This window comes from Platichthys flesus, chromosome 11 (assembly GCF_949316205.1).
Source record: "Platichthys flesus chromosome 11, fPlaFle2.1, whole genome shotgun sequence".
Classification (NCBI taxonomy): Eukaryota; Metazoa; Chordata; class Actinopteri; order Pleuronectiformes; family Pleuronectidae; genus Platichthys; species Platichthys flesus.
In genome coordinates this window covers 18,070,275-18,095,688 of record NC_084955.1, presented here as the reverse complement: position 1 = coordinate 18,095,688, position 25,414 = coordinate 18,070,275, and the positions used below count along the sequence as shown (strand labels likewise).

Below are 25,414 nucleotides of genomic sequence, written 5' to 3'. Positions count from 1 at the left end.
CTGTGTGTGTGTGGGGGGGGGGGGGGGGAATTACTAGTCTGATTACAGCAAACTTAAAGAGAAGGTAAGAGTTTAATTTCTTTGGCTTCCAACAGTTACAATGTATAATAGAAATTGGCCAAATCATCTGAATTTGCAACAAAATAAGTTAAATTAGATTTAAGCAACATTACAAAAACATACTTTACACGAAAGGATAATGCTGACATGTAACATTTTATATTTTACGGTCGACAAGTTCCAAGAAAAGTCTAAACCCAACAACAGATAAATGCTTTTTGAATTCTGCCGTCATGCTCCCTGGATGCATAGACTTCATTGATTGACACATTTGTGATCAGGAATGACGCTGCGCCAGCGAGGTCTTTTTTGCAACGGATATATATTGTAATGCGGAATAACTTATATATAGGTTGAGTACAGCTAAAAAGTTTGTAGGATTAGTTTGTGTTGGTTTTGGTGGTTTGTTGATAAGAAAAATATGAAACAATAACAAGACATATCCCTTAATACGTCTTGTATTAAGGGACACTGAGCTGTAGCTTAAGACCTATTTCAGTGTGAAGCTCCAGTCAAAGTAAAGAGCTGCACCAGTGTTTGCTTTTAGCTTAATCTGTCAGTTACTTGATGTCAGGGGTTTTAGCTCTTTGCTTCACTGTAAACAATGTCACGTCACAAGAATTGAAGTTCTCAAGAAAGTCCTGCAGGGGGCGACAAACGATCAGCGACCCGTATCTCCAAAAAGTAAAAGCCTATACTCTTTGTTTCTTGTTTGTATAAATAGTTACAGTTTAAGTTTTTCTTGTATTTGTTTTGCTGTTACGAGAACTTTACTCCGTTATGTCCCACCACTCGTCCTCCTGTGGCTCTGAGGGGGTCCTGTGGAAGTTGCTGGTGCGATCTCCAGTGTTGGGAATGGATTCAGGGAATGAAGCCGAGATCTTCAGCGGGGATATGGGGAGGCTGATTTCCGCATCGCAGCTGACCAGGGTAACATCTGCAGAGGGGGAGGATGAAAATCAATACTCCGAGTGACCATCCTTCACAGTAATGTCACACTGCCGTCTGAAACCCAGTTTGAGCTTTATTGAGTTGTGATGTGTTGGGAGTCATAGTGGGGCCAAAAGACCTTATGGACGTGGAAGATTGAAACAGACTAGTGATAAAGAGAGGAATATAGTTCTAACTCTGGTATACGATTGGGAGAAAAATAAAAGGAACACACCGGATGTTTTTGGTGTAACTGTGTATGTATGTCTTCTTAACTTTTATATTCTTATTTTTCTTTAAAGGTCCAGTGTGTAAGATTCAGGTGGCAGAAATTTAATATAAAATAATCTTAGTGATGTTTCAGTAGTGTGTTTCATCTAAATTGAAAAAACTGTTTACCCTAGGATGAGCCTTTTTATGTTTTACATGCTTGATATTCACACCGGTAGCGAATCTTCTCCATGGAGGCGGCCATGTTTTTTTTACAGTAGCCCAAAGTGGACAAACTAAACACCTTTTGTGTTTTTATGACAAATGAAGTTACCACATGTTCTCTGTCATGTTTGTAAGGGGAGGTTGAGGAGAGAAGTATTCAGCTGCAATGTGAAACTTCACCACTAGATGTCACTTTATTCTACAAACTGAACCTTTAATGAGTTTCCAATATGTATATCTTAAATCTTCGAAAAGGTCTGTGCATAATCATAACAATTATTCCACACATGGCTGCAGGATTTACGTATGTAATCTATTAGTGTTGACTATCTTTAATAGTAACAACCATTTTAGTGTTTGTGTTGTGTCCCTCCCGCCAGCTGGAGGAAATGCTATAAATAGAGCTCAAGCTTTTTTAATCCAGTGGGATTTGATTGGTTTGGGTTTATGTTTGTAAAACAGGAAGGTGATGCACTTAGTTGGATTTAAAACCCACCGGACTGTGAGTAAATAAATCACATATTATTGGGAACAGGTGGACGCCTCATCGTCCTCACCATTATTGCACGTTTCTAAACAAGCAGGTTAGGCATCCTTTTGGCCTTTTGTGATGAGACAGGGATTAGGAGATTGAAAGCTGTAAATCTGGAGTGTATGTGCATGCAGTCGTGTTCGAGGATGTATCACCTGTGCTGCAAAGTGGTAACTTGGACTCCATCGCGACACAGCTCTCTTGACAGTGGCCGTTCCGCTCTGTGGACGGTAGAGGCAGATCCAGCGACGTCACCAGTACCGTGGTAACCACCTCCGCCGTAACGGGAACACTGGACCTGACTTTCACACAGAAAGGGCAGGTGATACCTATTATAACAGTGATAAATTGTTGCAGAAGGGTCCAACATATCAAGTAAACTCCAGGTTAACAACTTATATCTGCATGGAAACTCTGATCGGGCTTGAGGAGACACAGCTTTAAGCACCAGTGAGCTTTCCGATGTAGTCCTCGTACACTGCAGGGCTTTTCATACTTATTAAATAATAAAGCTTCAAAATGCAAATGTGCCAAAGCTCAGTGTGACTCGTGTTAAAGGGATTTTCTTTGAAGATGACTAGTATTTAGGTTCATGCCTTTATTTTGGGGTATTACGTGAAAAGGTTAACATGCTCTAATGTGTAGAAAACATATACATCACTCCCCCAGTCTGCAGCCCAGAGTGTGTAGGAAATGTCGGCCTCCATTCGGTGTGCACTATTTAAATATGGGGCTTTACAGACCTTTTACAGTCACTAAAACCTTAGATGGTCTGAAACCGCTGAATCTCTGAAATCTTTGTACTTGCTATTAAAGAATCGCCTCCTGCTGACTTGAGAAAGTTTCCAGAGAACGAGGCTGAAGTCGGATTTGACTCAACAGGCCGCACCAGATTCCAATGGGGTAGGGAAAAATAAGATGAACGTATCAATCCCAGAACCGGGTTCAACTTGGTCGAAAGGGGGTAAAAGTGAGCAGCAGCCTCAGGACATGAGAAACTTCAGGAGCCCTAAAGATCCCTTCAGGTGGTTCGTGGTCATTACTGACAGAACCACGCACTTGTATTGTACTTCATGTGTAAATTCCAGTATTGGCACATTGCTTCACTGGAAATACGTCAGCAAACAACATTCAATTGTGGGACTGTGACACTTTTGCACAATTTGTTTCTCATTATGAGTTGGTTGCCTGTGAAGCGTGCGTCACACTTTGTCCAATAAGTGTGTCAGGCTGAATATGTACAGGATGTGGTTTCCCCCTTTCACCTAGCCATGCTCATAACAGGCTCATCTAGCATCACGTTACACCGCTGTGAAATTAAACCTAAATGTTCTACTTTTGCGCCAAAATATAACTCAAGACAACATTGTATTCCCAAGAATATGAGAAAATGTGCCATAAAATTGAAATTGATCTTATTTATAGTTTTGTTGTTTTCATATTCACTGTACAGGAAACAGTGGGAGGGAGATAGATGAGCAGTGACTGATTATATGACTGAATGCAGTTGCTGAACACATGCTGTCAGCCACAACTGTGGCTGACAGCATGTGTAGTTATTGCCTTTGTGTCTGAACACCGCTTTGTCGGAAATACTTTTTTCTTTCTTTTAAAAGTACGAGAACAAAGAAGACGAAAGTAGCGACACATGTGACGCTTTGCACTCACCTGCTCGGAGCGATTTGCGCTTTGCCCTCCAGAAGACGAAAACAGCGAGCAGGACAAGTGCCGTCAACACGAGTCCTGACCACAGGCCCGCGGGCAGCATCCAGGAACAACCTGAGGACGAGAGACAACAACATGAACTGTGACTTCTGGTGAATGTTGAGAGGAAGCGAGTGTTTTCCAAATACTGCTCTTGTTTCCTCTGAATGTGATCAAATGACTGAGAAATTACATAAAAACAGCTTTATGCATTTTCCTCAGCAGGAGTGCTCCTTCAGTTTCTATATTGTTGAGTTACTGGTAAATTGTGGTTGAATGAAAACCACACTCTTTCCCTTGTGAAGTGGTTTAACACATAGTGTTGTGGGGTCTTTCTGTGTGGAGAATATGATATCCCCTCTCATCCAATATCAACTGGGATCGGCTCCAGTGCCCCTGCGACCCTCAAAAGATAAGCAGTATAGATTTAGCATCCGATAGTGTTTATTACCTCTATTATCCAGGATTTTTGTCACTTTTTATAACATTGAGCAGTTTGACTGATTTCTCAGAAAAGAATTCATGGATCGTGATATTCATGACATCCAAATAAAAATCCAGATTCAAGCGAATTTTTTTTGTGGTTTCATAAAGGGACAGTTGGGCCTTCTGGTTCATTACACTCCTCTCATGAAGCATCAATGTGAATCCTCTTTAACTCCATCAAGTGCATCAGATGAATCTTTTGCTTCGCACAGATTTTAGATCCGTCTCACTTCTACTTCCTCCCTCAGAAACCTGGTCATATGACAGATAGGAACTGAGGGTCAACAGGAACTCAGTCAAGATCTCAACAGGAGTCTCTTTGAAAAGGAACACACACCTCACTGCACAAATTCATTTCCTTTCCAAACTAAAAAGATGATTAGATCTGACGACAACTCACGATATTGAGTTATAACCATGGACTTACGAGGCAAAACGTCCCTGCAGATGGAATCGGATTTTTGGTTTCCCCGAACAGATGTCAATTCCCGACATCTGGAAATGACAAACAAATACATTTAAGTGTTTTTAAATCGGGCATGTTTCTCCCAAGGATGTATGAAAAGCCCAATACGATATAATAGGTTAAATAAGTAAGAGAGGAGACGAGGTCCTACCTGGTGTGTGGTTTACAGCTTGAGATGAAATCTGTTACATTGCTGTAAGTCCCCTCCTCACAAGGAGCACAGATGGTATCACTGGTGCGATTGGCTGCAAGAAGGAATAGGACGTGGTGTCATTTCCACTGACACTTAGTGCTGTACTGTGTGAAATTATGCAAATGGTCGCTAGAGTTCATGGTTATTTATTATCCCCACCTGGAACCCGCACTCCTTCACCGATAGGGCACTGGGTCACTGGCTGGCAGTGCTCACACTGGTCATTACTACAGAAGAAACCAGTCTCACACTCGCACTCCGTGTCCTCCGGAGCTGAACAGTCTTTGGAAATCCTCTGTTTGTTTTCTGAAAGTGTCACAGAGAAACTTTAACAAAAAGTGTTGGCTGTTGAAGAGAGACCAGTCCTCTCTTCTCCCATAGGTCTTAATGGTAAAAGTCAAAGGTAAACATGAATGGGACTCAGTGGAGCGCATACATGGAAGATGTGGATGTGATTTTTTCTAGTGTCTGCATCAAACCACCTTGTTGTCTAATGTCTTGAGAGTGTGTTTTGTAGGTCGGAGCCTCTCTGTTACACCACCATTCATGATTTACCACATTTTACCTTTGACAAAATAATTGCAGCTCCTGTGATGTGAATTTCTAGCCTGACGCCGTCAGACTCACAATTCTAGTCAGAATGTGAGTCTGAGACCGCTCCATTGGGCTGTGATTATGGGGCGTGTTTCAACTGACCAGGAAATAAAATTCCTCTTCGCTCAATTGGATAGACCTACAACTAATCAGAGCAACGTAGTATGTGACGTATGTTAAGTGACGCATTGTGAGTTATTTACTATCGCCGGGTTCACACCGGACGCTGAAGTGATGCCGAAGCGACCCTTCAGCGCAGCGTCAAGCCTTAAATAACAGCTGGCTCCCATCAACACATGTTGTACGGGTCACACCCGAGGCTGAAACGCCGCGCTGCGCCAAGGCTGCCTCGCTCCGTGCAGCGATCGTTTCGGCGTCGAGTCTATTTTTTGCGCTTGACGCGAGCGTATCGCACCAGGAAACACACTGAAAAACGATCTTAAACTATATTGATGACATATCTTATATGATATAAATGATCAAATATGCATCCCATACTTTGAAGTCCCCTTCTGTTGTCCTGGAGTTTTAATTTTATTAAATGTCCCCCTCTGCCCATCCACTACAGCCACACAAGCAGTGATACAGATAAAAAGAGAGAGAGGGGGGGGGGGGGGGGCTACGTATTCTCCACATAAGCTTGAGTGGAGAAAACGTAATTTACCCCCGACACCCGACATTTAACGGAGCAAACAGCGAAGTTCTTCAACATGGATGACATTAAATTAATAATTGAAGTGGAGAAGTGCAGTGAGTTGTATGAACATGTTGTATAAAGACAACACCAAGAAAGACAAATGTTGGGACGCTGTTGCTTAATGTTGGAGCAACAAGTAAGTATATGCTTTTAATCTACTGGATCAACGGGTGATATTATTAGAGCTGCCCGGCGGTTCAGTGTCCGGTGCGAAGAGCCAAGCTTTGGCGTCGCCTCCACGTTCTCTGTTCCTCTTTCAAAATGAATGCGCTGTCGATGTCTTCTAAAACAGACTCAATGGCAGCATCTACACATCTCAGCTCTCCAGCGGCAGGCATGTTTGTTGAAAACGAATTCAACCCAAGGGCACTTTGATGACGTGGTTGATTAGGTTACCGTTGATCATCTGTCCATCATCGTATAAAGCCCGCCCTGACAATCTGATTGGTCCGGATGATTTCGAACCGGACATAATTTCTCCCCAACGGAGCGACTCCAGACCGAACTTCCCGACCTCAAATGTTGTGGGCGTGGCTAAGTTCATCTGGCATCCAGGCTAGTGAATTTCCGTTCTAGTAGTGGTTTCATTACTTTCGCACAGAGGTTCTGGTCCAGGAGAGACCCTGATCTCTGGGGCCCCTGGGCCTGGGTCTAGTAGCCCAATTAAATAATATGAATCATCCATCTTTGGAAAATAATTCTAAATAATCCCTCTCAAAGGACATGCAGTGTAGATAATGGATGGATGTTGTAAAGTCTTCTGAGAATGACTTCTAACGTTTGTAACGTATGTCAGGATCAATGAATAAAGTCATTTGGAAATTATTAAAAAGCTTTGTCTGTTGCCTTTTCAGGATTGTAAAGAACACGACCAATCATTTCATTCAAAAACCGATTGAAATGCCTCGGTGGCTTGTCTGTCACTAACCGACCTGCCCCTCGCTCCCACTGCTCATGATCAGAGTCTTCAGAGCAGTTTGTTCAAGTTCAAGGATCACCAACCCTGGCTTTAACTGAGTGGGACTGCGCATTAAGCAGATTCATCCTGAAAACAATGGCTCCCTTGCGGCCTTAGAAATGTTAGTCAACAGAGTTTGGGCAAGGAGGGTGGAGGAAAGACACTATGTTTTTGTTTTGCATGATGACAGAAACAGTGTGTGTGTGTGTGTGTGTGTGTGTGTGTGTGTGTCTCTGTCTGTCTGTCTGTCTGTCTGTCTGTCTGTGTGTGTGTGTGTAAATACAGCAGTACATGTGAATGACTTACGGGAACTGCACTGTTTGCAGGGTTGACATTTCATCAAGTGATTTTTAGTGGCCATGTAAAACCCATGTCGACATTTATCACACTTGGTCCTGTTGGTGCCGTCACAATCAGTCTGCACATGCATCCCTGATGAGAAGTGTGACGTGGAGAAGGAGAATATGAGGTGCAGAGAAAAGCTGAATGTAGTTTTACAGATCAGACACACAGTGGGCCCTGCTGCATGGTTTGCACAGGCCTATAAATATGTTTATCTTCGAAAGAGAAAAGAAAAGCTAGTGACTTACCTGCAGGACAGCGATCACAGCATTTTCCATCTTTCAGGTACTTGTCCTCACTCGTGCATTTCATCTCTACCATTTGCAGCCCATTTGACTGGTCCACCTCCTGTGAGAGAAAAGTGTAATGTCGGCCTCCCCACCCGAAGCCTGCTCCAGAACTCTGATGTCGTCTTCGCTCAGTGAACTCTCTGCTTCACTTCTTCTGCTGCTCTCATTCAGCGCTCGTGATCTTCTGTCGCCACTCTCTTCCTGCCGTATGATCTCTCCTTCTCTCTCTGTGACTACATGTGTTTCCCCAGTTCTCTCTCTTACCTACTTCTCATGCCTTCTCTGATCCTACACGGTGGAAATCCCCAGTGACCCTCATCTGCTGTTTTCCCCCTCCATCTCTCTTTTCTCTCTCTTTTCTCTCTATCTCTCTCTCTCTCTCTCTCTCTCTCTCTCTCTCTCTCTCTCTCTCTCTCTCTCACTTCCTTCCTGCCCTAGCCCTCTTACTGTTTGATTGTGTGTGCGTGTGATATCATCAAATTTTAAGGTGAAGACAATTTTGAGGTTAGGTTTACGTTGAAATTAGATTAGGTTTATTTTAATATTGGGTGCGGGTTGCGTTACGGTTAGGGTTAAGGTTGAGGTTATGTTAAGTGTTAGGTAAGTACCAGGTTAGGGTAAACCCTGGCCTGAACTATGGTTTAGATTACAGTAAGACTCCAGGAAATCAATATATGTCAAAGTTATGTCATCTGATGTCATGGAGAGTTGGCTGTTTGGGCATGTTTGTGTGTATGTGTGTGTGTGTGAGTGTGAGTGTGTGTGTGTGACTGTGTGTGTGACTCCTTTGACTCACGGAGCATGAAAGTTGATGAGCCAAAGCCTCAGAGACATTTTAAAACTGATCTGCATCCAAAAGGTTTTTGGGCTCGGCGGCCTGCCTCGCTGCAAATGTCAACTCCCTCCCTCCTCACTGCAAACGCACAAAACAATCTACGAATAGATTTATAAGTGCTTATGGATGCAAAATGTGAGTGAGACAGGAAGGGGACAGCGGGCCAGTAGGACAGATGGAAAATAAATGAATATGAAAAGGGGAAGGTGAAATATTGAGGTAGTCTTTTATTTGAGAAGAGATTTGACGGGATCACAATGTTAAGATTGAGGTGTGTGTCATTTATTATATTTTTATAATATAGAACAGGTGCTTACTGAATCATACTGGTTTTCGCAATAGACTCTGAGTTCTTGCATGTTGTAAAGGTAATGTTTTCATCCACGTTTGTTCGCTTGTCTGTTATTTAGCAGCGTGACTCAGACTGTTTTCAAGTCTTTGTGGAAGAATGCAGTTTGGGTCACGGGAGAAGCCTCTTAATTTTGGTGCAGGTATGGATCAGGGGGCGGATCCAGGAATTTGTTTAATTTTCTTTAACATTGCGAGACATTGTGATTTTTATATTTTGGACATTTTCACCAATTTCCCCAAAGAATATTTTGGGTTTTTGGGCGAGGCATTATGGTTTTTTTTTCTGTTTATTTTATGCGCTGTTCACTTTCTCTGTCCCCAACTTTAAATTCTACGCTTTTCTTTCATGACTTTATGCTCTTCTCACCTTCTCCTTTTCTCCGTGTAATTCTCTTACATCCCACCAGTCTCCTGCTTCTTCTCCTCTCCCACCCGGCCCGCTGCATGTTACTGGGATGGGTGGAGTCTCCAGGGTATCCCATTGGATACCAGCCCCACGCCAGTATGAACTGGAGCAGGTGTGCCAGCGAAGGTTACACCCTCTCCATCAGGATCGTCCACCTGGACCTGGAGGACAGCCAGGACTGTGAAAACGATGCCCTGAAGGTCAGGGGTCAAGAAGAAGTAAAACAATTTCATAAATAAATGAAGACGTCTGCGATAACACCCTCTAATTTTCTCTTACCTCTAGATCTTTGCAAATGGAAACCTGATTTCTGTTCTGTGTGGCCAAAGGGACTTTAAGGAGCTCCAATCCGTGGTAAATCCCTCGCTCGTCTCCTACCCGGGCGGCTGTCTCACTCTCTCTTTCCACTCGGACTACTCAAACATCAAGAGGCACAGAGGCTTCAAAGGCTTTTACAGTGTGCAAGGTGAGACACAGAGAAACAAAAACAAGTTCCAGTTGTGTCCTTCCAACCAAAGTCCATTGTATTTTTGTCTGTTTTTAAATTGTCCCCGTTTGGAGAGTTTACTTTGTGTGTGTACACAGATTTACGTACTCACCGATGTCTGACTAGACATTTTTCTATTCGTTTGGCTGGTATCTCTACAAAAAACAATGAAATATTATTCTTTACAATCACATTTGTAAATGTACTGTAGTTTGTATATAATACCTTTATACTTGAATACATAGTGTCAGTTCCAATTGAAAAAGGAAAAACCTCTGTTTTATTCTGCTGACACTGACTAAAGTGTTTGGATAAAGCTGTCCAGTGTTGACCTTTAACACAAAGATTAAATATCCTGAAATGATCAGTACGGCTGTGGAATCACTGTAAGATGTGTATCAAATAATTGAAGTGTTGTGTAATCTCTCTTTATTTTCCGCATTTGACCTTTAATCAATTTATTCTTTCAGACTTTGACGAATGTGAGGAAGACTCAGAACTTGAATGCAGCCAGTACTGCCACAACATCATCGGAGGGTACAGGTGCTCCTGTCGCCATGGTTACCACCTGGGCACGGACAACCACACTTGCACTGGTGCAAATAACCTAATTATTATCATTATTATTATTATTATTATGATTATTAGAAGACAACAGACAAAAAACAGTGGAGACAAGTCAAGGACGACACAGAACAAAACTGAAACATGAAGTGAGAACCAGAGGAAGCAGAAGCAGGGAGTCAGGAGCTGGCAATAGAGAAGGATGAGAAAAGAAGGATGCATATATAATTGTGTTAATGTTGATTAAAATGATAATAACAATTAATTTATCTTCAACACAGTGAGTTGTGGCAAGGATCTGTCAGGGTTGACCAAAGGGGACATATCCAGTCCCTCCTGGCCGGGCGTGTATGCGGAGAACGCCGACTGTCGGTACACCCTGTCTGTGGAGGCCCACCTGCAGCTGGAGCTGCACTTCTCTGGGGTGTTTGATGTGGAGCAGAGCCCTGATGGTCAATGCATAGACGCACTGAGGGTACGTACTGAGTCAGAAAACATACCGGGAATAAATGCGTGTTTCTGCTGAAACCTTTAACTTAGAAAACTGAGCAGCGAACAAAGAGGAAGCACAGACTAAAATGTTGAAATCGTGGATTTCACAGATTAGGTGTCACATCCTGTTTTGACCATTTGCGTATCTCTGTGTCACTCATTTTGGAAGAACGTCTTCCTTTCGGTACAGCTGCTATGAAAAGTACCGGATATGTTCTCAGTCACGTCTCCTTGCACAGTCATGTCCCCCATTATACCATTTTGTGTTTCCCTTCTTCAAAGATTGATTTAACTGTTATACTATGACTTTTCTCTTTCTTTTCTTCATGGTTTTGTCACAATTCAGACTCGGTGGCAATTGGACCATTCGCACACTAATAACTATGTAATTACCGGGTAATTCTACTGGTACAACTTCTCATTATTCAAATTTTTCAGGTCTATTTACACAATTGAGATCTCCTCGACTGGATGGAGCTTATCTCAATTTACCTGATTCTATATCACCTGTCTTGCATAAAAGAGAATTTACTGTGTGCTAGATAGATCATGGATTTATTCTCTATTTTGCATCTTTCCTGTTGATCTTGGAGGACACACATACATCTGCATGCTTCACCCTAGTGAAAGGAGCAGAGAGGACGTCAGGGCTCACACATTGCCTTGTCTTGTCTGCAGATTGAGACTCCCTCTGGGATTATGGGTCCGTTCTGCGGGCACACGCCTCCCCCGTCTCCCCTCCTTACTCACTCACATCGTGTTAACATCAGCTTCACCTCCGACGGCTTCGGCATCAACAAAGGCTTCACCTTGCACTTCAAGACCAGAGGTGCTGTGGCCTCTTTATCTTTGCCTTAGCAGTGAAAACAACATTTGCTGTGCGAAGTTTGCTGAAGACTCGTCACTAATTTGTTCTCTGACATGTTAATCGCAGGAAAGGTCTGTCAACCAGGGGCCACCTCCCACTCCACTGTGACTCCTCATCAACCAGAGTATCAACCGGGTCAGACAGTGACAGTAGCCTGTGAACTTGGCTATATTGTGAATACTGTAAGTGAACAAGAACCTTTAATAGCTCTATATTTGATGTAAACATATAAAAGAAGTGTTGAGATGATCAAGTTGTATTTGTCACGATGTAGCGAGGCCTCCTGACGCTGTCATCGCAGTATGAGACCACGTGCCAGAGTACAGGCACCTGGTTCCCTAGTTACCCCTGTGAACGTGAGTCTGACTTCTTTCTTATAAAAGTGAGTTATCTTGGAGTACGTCTTGGTTTTGTTAACAGTTTCTTTTCCATTTCTTACATATAGCTGTGAATTGCGGTCATCCTGACTTCCCAGAAGATGGCATCCTTCAGTTGACGGACTCAGAACACTCACACACTCGGTATAAAGGCCAGATCCAGCTGAGGTGCAGTTCAAAGTACTACACACTGGAAGGACACGGTGATTATTGGAGGTTTTCTCTTGCACATTCATCTTCCTTGCTTAAACCAAGGAAAGTTCTCCGACTCATTGTTTCCTCTCTTCGATCCTTCAGACAAATTCACTTGCAATGCCGGTGGTAAATGGGAATCAAGCAGTGGAACGTCACAGATGCCGAAATGCACTCCAGGTACAACTTCAAAAACATTCCTCATATTTTATTCAATATTAATTTATGTTATTTGGACTATAACCCTTTAATTCACAGGTGAAACAAAGTCAGTAGCATAGAGCCTATAAGTGCTTCTTACGCTGTTTGTAAACTGGTAATTTCTTTATGTTACATGTGAACAAGTTTTTTTTCTTATATGAATCTGTGTGTGTGTACTTCAGTGTGTGGGTTGCATGAAAGAGCCCATGTGAGTGCAGGCAGGATTTTGGGAGGTCGCACTGCAAACCTGGGCCAAATACCTTGGCAACTTCTCATTAAAGAAACATCTAGAGGAGGAGCAACACTGATCAATGACCGATGGGCGGTCACAGCGGCTCATGTCGTGGAGACGTTGCAGGATACCTCTTTGAGACTGTATGGTGGATTGGTAGATGGAAGGAAAACGTCAGATGCATCGTCTGGTGTGGTGGTCATGGATAGCGAGAGGATCATCATTCATCCTAGCTACACCAGAGTTGTTTCTCCTGATCAACGCAGTAATTATGACAATGATATTGCTCTGATCAGATTTACCTCCAGGGTGAATTTTGGCCCAAACCTCCTTCCCATATGTCTGCCGGAAGTGAACAGGGGCTTGCAGGAAAATGAGCAAGGCACAGTTTCAGGCTGGGGGTTGACAGAAAGGAGGGGAAGCCTTGTGACGGCTCGTATGCTGCAATACGCTGAAATCGGTGTCTACTCCCTCAGCCGGTGTCAGGATACACCTCGCATGCAAGATGGCAGTCCCATGATTTTCACTGGGAACATGTTCTGTGCTGGAGCATCAGGGAAGGACAGCTGCCAGAAAGACAGCGGGAGTCCGTTTGTAATACCAACGTTGTCTGCAGGAGCAGGGCCGTATCATCTGGCTGGTATCGTGTCCTGGGGTCCCCCCTGTGAGGACAAGCAATTCAAGGGTTATTATACCAAAGTAAAGAACTATGTCGACTGGATCAGGAAGACAATAGATGACGTGGAGAATTCTAAGAAAGGGTGAAGAAGACACAGGTGGAAACACAGTGCTAAGAATCATTATACTGTAATCACAACTGATTCAAATTGCCAAAATAACATCTTTCGTGAAAATTAAGTTTGTAACCCTTTCAATCAATGTACCAACACTGACAATCACAATGACATTAACACATTATAACTTCAAACTTCACTTTTATATTAAAGGAAATGATGGAAAATAAACAGCAGAGAAAGTGTTTCAATTGATTTGTCTTTTTACATATACGAACCACACAAAACATCTCAGGGTCTCCACACACAGGAACACTTAACTTTTGCAGTATTTATACATTTGACACTACCAAGCTAAATGACCACACAAGGCCGGGCAGACAGAATGTAATTTCAGAACAGACAGTACTGATGTCTGTTTTTCTGTGAAGCATTTACAGCAAATTTTATAGAAGTGTGTTTGCGAATAAGGCTAAAGTTGGAATTAATATCACAATATTAATTACAAGAAATATATAAAATAGAAAAAATACACTTCAATTACAGCAAGCCATGCATCACCAAAAGCAGGTCAAATGATTTTCAGTTGGTTGCGTTTCACTGAATCACATAAAACAAGTAAAATATCTAAGTTTTAAATCCGAGGTCACTCATCTTCAGAGGATTTTCTTTGGATCCTGTCATAAAAACGTATTTCCATTGTAAGCATCAACTTATTTCATCAGATGTACGTATTGAAAACAAAGCCCTGAAACACACACAACAGCCGAAGAGGAAAGCAAAAGGTGAGAAAATGTTAATGTTCATGAAAAACAACACACAAGTCACTGCCATTCAATGAGCAGCACACTGGGGCTAATGAGATGCATACATTACCTCTCCTGCTCAGGTTAAAGTATTTTTTAAGGCACATCTTTTTTCCTAATTCTTCTTTTTTAAATAACATTTTGTGAGGTTTTTTTGTCCACTTTATTGAGTTGATCTCTTCAACATACTGTATAAAATACGGCCCCAGTGTCACTTCCTCATGTGAGGTTACAACAGCTCATCCTCTGCTGCCACTTAGTGGTATAAATGTTTTTGGAAAAACAGATAAATTTGTTCTTTTCATCCTGTTTTTTCACCAAGAGTTTTATACTTACCCCTCTTCCTCTTCCATCTATGTATTTATTTCAGTATTTTTTTTTTAGTAAGGGTATTTTTAAAAACATTTGTGGAGACAGTCACTGCAGTTCATCGAAAAATTAATTCTCAGAAATCTTAAAAAGAACTGATTCAGAACTTGACTGACAACTAAGGCAAAATCTTAATGAGCATAGCTAAATTGGTGTATCGGTGCACACTGCTGTTGTACAAGCTCCAAAGCCCCACAAATACGACTGGTAATGTAGTCAAAGAATTTAGAAGGCTGTTGTTGGGATCTGGTTTTTCTGCGGGGAGCCCACGATGTCAGATTTGAGTACCAATCAACAGCAGGTAGTTGGCCGTCTTCTCAGACTGATTGAAGGCAACAAAGACAATAGGTTTAAATGAAATTCAATGTATTAGCAAGCAACAAGTTTGAGGAATGCTGAAAAAAATACACAGTTAACCCCATCTAGTGGCATAATGAGGGTCGAGGGGGTACGAATTTGAATTAGGGTTATTAAATATATGATCTGTTTAAAAGAAAAATCTGGATAGTTCCTTATGTTTCAAGTAATTCTTGAAGAATAGCATATTTTAAAAAAATGGCAAATTCGTTTCTCCAGAAATCGAAAGCGAGCATACATTTGATTTTGCCAAGACAAACAGGACACAGTCCTGGCATTAACCCTTTGATACAGAACATGGGTCAAAAGTGAACCAGCTCAGTTTTTATTTTCTATATCTTTGCAGTGAATGAATTTCATCTTTCACTAGTTCAGGTTATCCCAGTTAACTTGTTTTAGATCATCACAAATCTTTATTTAATAAAATGTTCTCGTGCAGAACGTGGGACATAAGTCACCCGTGTTAATTTCCTGTTTTTTTTCATGCATGCTGAGTGTTTCTTTGCTATATTTTTCGAAATAAATGCATTTTATTATTTAACATTGTAAATATCCATTAATATATCTTGGTTGTTGATACCACAAATTATTATTTTCCTTTTTCCTTGCTTACTTTATAAAAAAATACATAACTCTATATCACTTTTAAACACATGGGTCAAAATATCCCAAACAGTATTTATTCACTATGGAACACCTGCCCTTAATTTCACACAGCTAATTTTGCACATCGGATGCATCTAAGTCTTATTTTACAACCTATTACTATTGAGAAAGAGAAACGTGTACATTACTAACCAGCTGTTAGCTAGCTGATTTATTTTCTGGCTAGCTAACCATAGCTTGATCAACAAAATAAAACTTGAAATATAACAGTATATACTTAATAGACTAATTCTTGTGCAGTTGAAAATATGCTTTTGATTTTAGTGTTAGTATTGCTGGTTGATTCTGAAAGCTCTGTTGCTAAGGACCTGGTCTTTGTTTTACGGGATCAAGCTGGAGTTGTGGGTGTGTATATGAGACATATCTTTGATGAAGAAGGAAGAATAAACTATAAATTAATATAGCAAAGAAACACCCAGCCATGCATGAATACGGCTTATTTTTTTCCCTTGTTGGGCATTAGAAGGTGTTTGCATAGCTTGTGTATCAAAGGGTTAACGAAGTGAGTTGCTAAATACAGGAAACAACACTTTTTTTTTTTTATTATGAATGCTTTACCTGAATGTGAAGCATTTGCTCCAACTACAGCGGATCAGATCACTGACAGATATTAAATTCCAGAGATGGGGTGGACCTTCTGTATCGTCTTGTAAGTTAAATACAACATTTTAAACCTATTTTGCACAAAAGCAGTTTTTGTTTTCAATTTATTCCTCGATTCCAGAATTAACAGGAGGTATCTCTCGTCGAACTGCTTCTTAAATCATTGTGTATTCACGTCTGCACAATAACTTTTATTATTACTGTTTCACAGGTTGATCGATTGATCCCTGTCTCAGAATGACACGTATAAAACCTCAGTGATATCATGAAGTTGTGTTGACACCATGTTTGTTCTTTTCTGTTTGGTTCAACTTTGGACCAGCAGCTCAGACGATAAACAAATATGTGATGAGTCCGCTAATGCACCTTTCCAGCTTTCTGTTTGTATCGGCGTGTGGGTGCTGGCCACTGCCCGACCCTGAGCCCCTGATGCACGGTGAGCTCCAGTCTCCCCAGTATCCGCAGCCCTACCCTCCCAACCTGCAGGAGCAGTGGGACCTCATTGTGCCCGAAGGCTACCGGATCCGAATTACCTTCACACACATGGACATTGAAGCTTCTCCAGGCTGCTACTACGACTCCCTCACAGTCAGAGCCACATTTCAACACATATACAGTATTTCAATAAACAATAATGCTGCTGGGCTTGAATTTGAAACATAAAGTGTGAAAAACTTTTAAGTTGACACTAAACCTATTCTATAGACAAATCATTTTATTTTTTAAACATGTTACAGATGTGATGAGAGATAAAGCAACACCATGTCATTTTTACTGAGGAACACCACCCCCTGCAGCCACACATGGGGAATTCTTCTGGGATCCGTGTCAGAGTGATTAAGGGGTTTTCATGTAGAGAAAGAACAGAACCTATCAATTTGTTTGGTGGAGCTCTGACTGCATTGTCAAATTCACTGAACTGAAACACAACTGAACAGTGGATGTTATTAATTCTTATATTATCATTACATATATTGGAGGTAAATGCTGGTGTTTAATGTTTTGTAAATCTTATTCTGGAATTATTGGCTGAGACAGTCAGTCCATTACATGCTTCTCACAGGCCATCGTACCCGCTCACCAAGTAACATACACTGATAAAAATAAAATAGTTGGACCAACTCAAAACACAAACAGGGATTTAAGCTTGTTCAACTTAACGTTTACAATATATTTTAACGCAATTGCTAAATTTAATTGAAAAAATAATAATTTCAGTGTTACCAATTTAAGTAATTTATATATATAAGCAACAAATTTAGGTTCTACAGTGTAGAGCTAGAATAGGCGTTGATAATGAAGATGGCACCATTCACCATCAAACTAAGTTTGAAGCTGTTATTTTAAGGTAAAACAGCTTTGTGGTGTTGCTTTAATCTTCTCCTCGTGGTGTTATGAGCTGCCACAGACACAGTTTCCATTTAGGACCATCCATGCATGGGACAAACGACCAACAGTGAAGTACAACTTGGTGTTTTCACAGCAAAGGTCCCACACCGTGAATCATTTTTTGTTCTTGATACATTCCTTCAGGTTCTCTATGATGGGAAAGTGATGGGAAAGTTTTGTGGCTCTGAGAACTCAGCTGATGGGCACCATCCCGGCAACCAACCCATCTTGTCTCCAGGCAACAGACTCACCGTCATCTTCCAGACAGATAACAACAACCCAGAGCGCCACCAGAACGTGGGCTTCTCTGCTCATTACCAGGCGTTAGGTAACACTTCTTCTCGGTTCACCCTCCCGTCGCTTCCCTCTTCTCCCAGCAGAACCGTCCCCCACTATAATCAATCACTTTGTCATCACCAGACATAGACGAGTGTTCTGCCCCTGGAGATGCCTCAGGTCCATTCTGCTCTCAGATCTGCCTAAACACACTCGGGTCTTACATCTGCTCCTGTCACCATGGCTACGAACTTCGCTCAGACCAGCGCAGTTGCGTGTGTGAGTGTTGCGCAGATACACTCCTCCCCTGTGTGTGGGTCAAACGGTTGTGACTTCAGTTTTGTTTCACAAATGATATACAGCTACATTTGGAAGAAAAGGTCCTGATACAACCCATACAAATTATTTCATTTTCCCTTTCAACGTTTTCATTGATGTCTCAGAGAATAATTCATGGACCTTGATACAATCTTGATCTAGTGAGTTAAAAAGTGGTTTCATAAGGAGACTGTTAGGCCTTGGTGGAGGTATGTGCTCTTTTAAGTGCCCGTTTCTAGTTTCTCCTGTTTCTTGTTGCCCAGTGTCCTGTGCTGGTGGTATTTTTGATGAGCCAGAGGGATCTCTTCACAGTCCAGGATATCCCAACTCCCCACCTCACGCCGTGTCCTGTCAGTACATCATTTCTGTCGAACTTGGCTTCACTGTGTCGCTCAACTTCTCTGACAACTTCCACATCGAGAGTGTTGACACGCAGCAAGGCCTGAGCTGTCTCAATCACTGGTTGCAGGTAACCACAAGCGAATTCCATACACTGGTTATTAATGGATTGGTGATACGATAAATGAACAGTGTAGGTAACTGCTCCTCTCTCTGAAGGTGACCATTCCAAACAGAGATCCCATAAAGCTGTGTGGTGCAAAGAGTCCAGGTCCTATGGTCACAAACTCCAACACTGTCCAGCTGGACTACCACACTGACGACGAAGGCCTGAGCAATGGCTGGAGCCTGGACTACACCACACACAGTGAGACGGAGAGCAATGACAATAGAAATAAGCCAATGAGGACTTAAACTGTTGGGTGCCGCTGTCAAGGCATTTGGGCACTGTTCACCATATTTGGTCCCTTCAGGTATGCAGCTGATTTTTTATGTATGCGTTTCCAGGGGTGCAGTGTCCATTTCCTGGTAACGTGGCCGAAGGCAGAGTCACGCCAATCTTGAAAGAATATCTCTACAGAGACTATATCTTTGTGCGCTGTGCCCAAGGATACAAGCTGATGATGGTTAGATGAAACTTTATTACAACCAGAAGTTCTTCGCATCAAAAAAAAGTATATCAAGCTGACGTTTCCTCTTTTCTCTGTTTCAGGAGGGTCAGGAGATGGCGAGCTTCTCTACCATGTGCCAAAGCAATGGACAGTGGCACCTTCCTCTGCCAGAATGCCACAGTACGTCACCTTTAAGCTCAAACAATTATATGTAACAATACAATGGAAACACAAACCAAGTTCTCCTTATGACTTGGGACAAGTCTTAACAGGATAAACTTACACATGTCCTTGTTTTTTTTCTTTGCAGTATTTGATTGTGGAGAACCTGAACCTCTGCTGAATGGCGGAGTGACCTTCCTCTCTGGCTTCCAGAACCAGTACCGTTCTGTTGTTCAGTACCACTGTAATGAACCGTTTTACTCGATCCTTGGGGCCGTGAATGGTGAGATATTTACATACTGGCTGTGTCCCAACGCAGGGACCACCTCCTTCGTGGGCCTCGTAATTTGATTGAGTTGAAACCTGATAGCCTAAGCTTGTTAGCTAAAACCACACCATGTTTTTTGTATTATTCTGTCTACTCCTCAGTTAGTTTTACCTGTGAATCAGACAGAAAGTGGAGATCCAACAATGATGTTGTTGTCAGACCAACATGCATACCAGGTATGGGTTGTCAATGCAAAAGTAGCACCCTTCAAAAAAAATATTTTTTGCGATCAGAACTTCAAGTCTGTTCTTGAGTGAAACTTCATTGTGTTTGTGTACATCTGCATCACGTCCAGTTTGTGGAAAGCCAACACAAAACATCATTGAGCATCAAAGGATCGTTGGAGGCAACACTGCTCCAAAAGATACCATCCCCTGGCAAGTGCTACTGAGTATAGACGGAGGAAGAGGAGGAGGCATGGTGATCGCAGACCGCTGGATTATGACTGCAGCTCATGTTGTAGTAAAAGATGGGATCCCTGCATTAAACGACACTATTCGGGTAAGTGGGCCACCATTGTTGTTACCTGCATTCCCATGCTGAACATATTTTGACACATTTCTACATATCTTGTTGATTTCAGGTTTTTATGGGACTTACTGATGCTCAGACCATTGTGGATTCTCCTGTTCATGCTGCCTCAGTCCACATTCACCCTGATTACAACAACCCTCAAAACGTAGACTACAACAACGACATTGCCTTACTCAAACTGCAAGACCCGATCACATTCGACTCATCAGTAATGCCCATATGTTTGCCAGCGCAGGATGCCACATATGTCACTGGCATGATGGGGTAAGGAAACAACTGTCATGTTTACATTTTAGGATGCTGCATAAATCATGAATTATTTTCATCTGTTTAACTTTATTGAAATCTGGCAAGCTTTTAAACTAGAGACTGTGATTTGCTTACTTCTCCAGAGTTCACCATAACCGTGTGTATATCTCTTTTTCAGACTGGTGTCAGGTTTTGGCGTTACAGTAACCGACAATAAACGTTTTTTAAATAATAAGCTGAAGTACGTGCAAGTGCCTTTGGTGGACCAGGGGGAATGCACTAAATCAATTACGTTGTATAGGCAGAAAAGCATCAACGTACCAAGCCTGACAAACAACATGGTTTGTGCTGGAGTCCCTGAAGGAGGGAAGGACTCCTGCCAAGGTGACAGTGGAGGCCCATACGCCCTGCCGGACAATGGACGGTTTTGGGCTGCAGGGATTGTTAGCTGGGGGGCTGGCTGTGGAGTGAAGGGATCATATGGAGTCTACACCAGAGTCTCTAACTACCTGGACTGGATCACGAAGACCATGCAGGAGAACTGAGATTTTCGAAGTAACTCATGATGAGAAAACCACAACATCTCAAATTAAACAAATGTTGTTCTTAATAAAAAACTAATGAAAAAAACACCTGTGTACTGTCTGGTTACAAACCTTTAATTTTGATGATTATTTTTGTGAAGACCATTATATAAAGTGAGCCTCAGCAGTTCAGGTAGATGTCATGCACAGCTGAGGTGAGCGCCTGATCAATGTCCTTTCTGATTATTATATTATCTCTGATCTAGTTGAATATTCAGAAAATGACTAAAGGCCAAAAACATTGCATCTTGATGGAGTGACTCACTGTAGCGTGAGTAAATATCTTGGCTATGTCCAAATAATCTTACAAAATGCTTTTAACAGTTATTTTTAAACTTGGCTCCAGTATTTCACAAATATGATCAAAATCAGTTACTCTGTCTATCCTTTCACATTTGATTGGAATATAAGCATTAGGAGGTTGTAAAATAGATTTATAGATACACATATGTTTTTATTGTTTATATTTGTACTGAGACAGGGAAGATACCTAGATTATATATATATATATATAAATTATATTTAGAGATTTTTCCATTAAACTATTACGACCGACTGTATCGGCTGCTTTACACATATCTATGAAATACAGCACCAACTACTATTGTCATAACGATCTTTTGTTTAAGTTGGTCCACTAAATGCAAGGTAGTAATTTTGGTGGAAAGATTAGTTCATATCTCTACTTTTGGATCTTTTCCAAACTTCCTAATTTGATTGAAGAAATTTCATGAAGCCTTTTCAATGAAATATATTTCATCAGTGTGTGTCTACCAACGTTTTCCCTAGATTTTACATTTTCAGTTGTTTATATGAATATATCAATTTTTTATTTTTGTTTGTGTGTGAATGAGTCTTGCTTCATATATGGACATCCAGGGTAATTCTGAGTAATGTCCATGATGGCGCCCACACTTTCCTCCTCCAAATCACATTGCCAAGATAAACAAAAACACCTACTGGGAGTTCAATGTTCAGTACAAAACGACAGGATCCATTGGAACTTGACCCAATCCTCTCAGAACAGTAAACCACTCGCAAACTGTATCTACTTCCTCCAGACATGGGTTGGATAAACTCTGTCATTTGGTAAGTTTGACATTTTTTTAAACTGATTTCTAATAATGAAGTTTCATATTATATGCAGTGCAATATACAATGTCTTCTACACAAATTGCTTTTAAATTCGACTGAATTATTTTGAGCCCTGTACAACCAAGTCCAATTTGGACTCACACCTTAGTTCCAACTTTCTCTGTTCATGGATCTCTGCAGGTTTTTGTTTGTGTCTGTGTCGGTGTGTGAGTGCTGTTCGCTGGGCTTCACTGATTGTTCAATGCATGGAGAGATCCGGTCCACTCTGTATCCCATGCCCTACCCAGCCGGCCTGAAGAGAGAGTGGAACATTTTGGAACGGGACGGATACCAGATCCAGCTGTCCATAACACACCTGGACATCAAACCTTCCGCTGGCTGCTCTCAGGACTCTCTTACAGTCAGAACCATATTTGAACATATATTTACAGTGTATTTTTAACAATATCCGTGTTTTCATCTTGATGTGCTAAGCCCAGAACTTAGTCTAATATTCAGTACTTCAATATGAATAGAGAATTGAGGTATTGAAATGGACCAAAATAATAAGAAAAAATAAAAACCTACACCTGAACTTCCACATGTAATAAAAATAGAAATAGAAAAGGTCAATTGATTCATTAATATACAAAACATTGATCTTGAGCTTCAATATTAAAAGTATTGCTTTGCTCTCAAAGCTGAGTCTGAAGTAGTAGCTGACACAGATAACAGATCACCGTTCCAATGTAACAGATTTGTGTTTGAATTTGGATGCGTAAATGGATATTTCATTTTGTTTGCCTTTTTATTGCATCACACCAACTTGACCCGTGGCTTTACTCGTCTCTGCTTCCGGTGGCAAATTACTTATGCAGAACGAAAAACACACAGCTAGCCAGTTAGCCAGTTAGCCAGTTAGCTGTTTTTTCCATCCACAATGTGTATTGGTCTCTTGTAAAGGATCATGGTTTGGACTCGGACTCATGACTTGACATTACATCCTGCTCCTGATCCACAAATGCTCTTTTCTCTCATTTTATTTTTTAAAAACTCGAAAATATTATCTTACTTTTGAAAGAAGGAACTGTTACTGAGTCATGTTGTTGAATTTAAAACTCTTCTCCTTTCGTGTCAATTCTCAAATAGCTGCTAACATTAATGTGAGTTGTAGTTAGTGGACAGAAGATACAAAGTTTTGCTTGAACTCACATGAAACAGAACCAATCAGGGAGTGCCTCGTCATGTGTTTTTAACTAGTTTTATATCTTTCAGGTCGTCTATGATCAAAAGATCCTGGGGAGGTTTTGCGGCCAGGAAAATTCTACTAATCACCCAGGCAAAGAGCCGATCCGTTCTCCTGGCATGACTCTCATATTCCAGTCAAGTAACTCCAACTCAGAAGTCCAACAGCATATCGGCTTCTCTGCTACCTATAGTTTAACAGGTAAAGCTTTTACGGTCACCTCCCTCCTCTGTATCAGAGTGTATAGAGAACACACAGGGAGAGATGGAAAGACAGATTCTGTCTCCTTATGGAATATTTGTTTTGCTAAATCTTATGTTGCTTAATGTAACAGTTTTACAACAGATATGTACAAATTGTGATTATCATTGGGTTGTAATTAGCGTCCCACAGGTCAAATGACCAAAGGTGGAGAATGTTGGAAATTATTTTTCGGAAAAAAAAAAACAATTACAGCAATTCAAAACATATCATCATTTGATAAATCTAAAAATATCCCTGTTCTCTTTGTCTGCAGTGATTGACTGTGGAGAACCTGAGCCTCTGCTGAACGGAGGGATGACATACATGTCTGAATTTCAGAACAAGTACCGCTCCATTTTTCAGTACCACTGTAATGAACCATATTATTCCCTCCCTGAAGATGCAAACGGTGAGATTTTCACGTACATCATGCCAGAAAAGTATCACTACTAATGCACATGTGAGAACATGAATCTTAAATTTTTTTTAAATTGCTTGTTCTTGAAATATATCATGTTCTGCTCTACAGTTTTATTCACTTGCGGAGCCGATGGAAAATGGACATCCAGCAACGGCAGTGTTGTCACTCCTACATGCATACCAGGTACCTGCTGCCAAAATAAAATCCTGTGATGCAATTGTAACCTAAAGTCTCTATTTATGTGAAACTCCATTGTGTTTGTGTACATCTGCATCACATCCAGTTTGTGGCAAGCCAACAGAACACCTCTCTGTGTATCAGAGGATCATGGGAGGCAACGAGGCTCCAGAATATACCATCCCCTGGCAAGTGCAACTTAAGGGAAATTACATAGGTGGAGGAGGCATGGTGATCGCAGACCGCTGGATTATGACCGCAGCTCATCTTGCAACGCAAGCTATCCAACCAGTATCAAACAACACTGTGCAGGTAAGTTGGCCAAAACAGTAGTAACCTGCATGCCCATGCTCAACATATTTTTACACATTTCTACATATCTTGTTGATTTGCAGGTTTATCTGGGACAAACTGATGTTCAGAGATTGATGGTTTCTCCGGTCTATGCTGCCTCGGTCCACATTCACCCTGATTACAACAACCCTGTGGACTACAACAACGACATTGCCTTAATCAAACTGCAAGTCCCGATCACATTCAACTCATCTGTAATGCCCATATGTTTACCAGCGCAGAATGCCACATATGTCACTGGAATGATGGGGTAAGGAAATAACAATCATGTTAAATATCACAACTTTTTGTAATTCATAATTTTACTGTTCCTCAATTAGCTTGTTTTCCCTTGTTAACTGATTTTCTTTTTACTTCTGAGTTCACCATAACTGTGTCTTCTCTGTCTTTTCTCAGACTGGTGTCAGGCTTTGGCTATACAAAGGAAATGGGGATTTCAACAAAACAGTTGAATTACGTTCACCTCCCTGTGGTGGACCAGGGGACATGCAGGGATTCATTTACTACGTCTCAGCAGAAACGGGGTGGAGGACAAATCCTGACAGACAATATGGTTTGTGCTGGACTTCCTGAAGGAGGGAAGGACTCCTGTAGGGGTGATGCTGGAAACGCCTATGCCCTGAAGGACAAAGGACTGTTTTGGGCTGCAGGGATTGTCAGCTGGGGGACTGGCTGTGGACGGCGGGGGGCATATGGAGTCTACACCAGAGTCGCTAACTACCTGGATTGGATCACAAAGACCATGCAGGAGAACTGAGAGTTACAATCTTTAATCATTAAGTTCTGCCAAATAACAACAAACAAGAAAGAATGTCTTGACCCATGTCTTCCAATAAAATGAAGTAAAGTTGCAGATGGACTAAAGTAATAATTGTCATGAGG

The 25,414-nt window shown here is 41.4% G+C and overlaps 2 protein-coding genes across 2 annotated transcripts; one reads left to right on the top strand and one right to left on the bottom strand.

The window, feature by feature from the left end:
- Nucleotides 1-21: 21 nt before the first annotated feature.
- Nucleotides 22-8,074, bottom strand: LOC133965459 (tumor necrosis factor receptor superfamily member 5). The gene is made up of 8 exons (XM_062400031.1): nucleotides 7,646-8,074; nucleotides 7,362-7,487; nucleotides 4,966-5,112; nucleotides 4,765-4,858; nucleotides 4,575-4,642; nucleotides 3,626-3,736; nucleotides 2,113-2,259; nucleotides 22-997 (listed from the first exon to the last, which is right to left on the bottom strand). The coding sequence occupies exons 1-8, from the start codon at nucleotides 7,716-7,718 to the stop codon at nucleotides 831-833; spliced, it is 933 nt and encodes a 310-aa protein (XP_062256015.1). The 5' UTR covers nucleotides 7,719-8,074; the 3' UTR covers nucleotides 22-830.
- Nucleotides 8,075-8,764: 690 nt separating this feature from the next.
- Nucleotides 8,765-25,403, top strand: LOC133964767 (uncharacterized). The gene is made up of 31 exons (XM_062399007.1): nucleotides 8,765-8,793; nucleotides 9,281-9,479; nucleotides 9,565-9,745; nucleotides 10,237-10,362; nucleotides 10,612-10,805; nucleotides 11,501-11,651; nucleotides 11,757-11,872; nucleotides 11,965-12,046; nucleotides 12,136-12,270; nucleotides 12,365-12,439; nucleotides 12,643-13,456; nucleotides 16,602-16,815; nucleotides 17,761-17,944; nucleotides 18,037-18,171; nucleotides 18,474-18,679; nucleotides 18,769-18,916; nucleotides 19,057-19,175; nucleotides 19,262-19,340; nucleotides 19,471-19,605; nucleotides 19,752-19,826; nucleotides 19,946-20,151; nucleotides 20,234-20,448; nucleotides 20,612-20,975; nucleotides 22,051-22,106; nucleotides 22,293-22,512; nucleotides 23,367-23,538; nucleotides 23,855-23,989; nucleotides 24,110-24,184; nucleotides 24,285-24,490; nucleotides 24,574-24,782; nucleotides 24,929-25,403. The coding sequence occupies exons 1-31, from the start codon at nucleotides 8,780-8,782 to the stop codon at nucleotides 25,287-25,289; spliced, it is 5,601 nt and encodes a 1,866-aa protein (XP_062254991.1). The 5' UTR covers nucleotides 8,765-8,779; the 3' UTR covers nucleotides 25,290-25,403.
- The last annotated feature ends 11 nt before the right edge of the window (nucleotides 25,404-25,414 follow it).

Bases quoted from the DNA above. Each gene is read 5' to 3' on its own strand.
- LOC133964767 (XM_062399007.1), top strand. The intron at 11,652-11,756 runs GTGCTGTGGCCT...TGTTAATCGCAG, and splicing joins CTTGCACTTCAAGACCAGAG to GAAAGGTCTGTCAACCAGGG. The intron at 22,513-23,366 runs GTCAGAACCATA...TATATCTTTCAG, and splicing joins GCTCTCAGGACTCTCTTACA to GTCGTCTATGATCAAAAGAT.
- LOC133965459 (XM_062400031.1), bottom strand. From the start codon at position 7,718: ATGGTAGAGATGAAATGCACGAGTGAGGACAAGTACCTGAAAGATGGA. The intron at 7,488-7,645 runs GTAAGTCACTAG...ACTTCTCATCAG, and splicing joins CTGTGATCGCTGTCCTGCAG to GGATGCATGTGCAGACTGAT. The intron at 3,737-4,574 runs GTAAGTCCATGG...TCTCGTCCTCAG, and splicing joins CTGCAGGGACGTTTTGCCTC to GTTGTTCCTGGATGCTGCCC.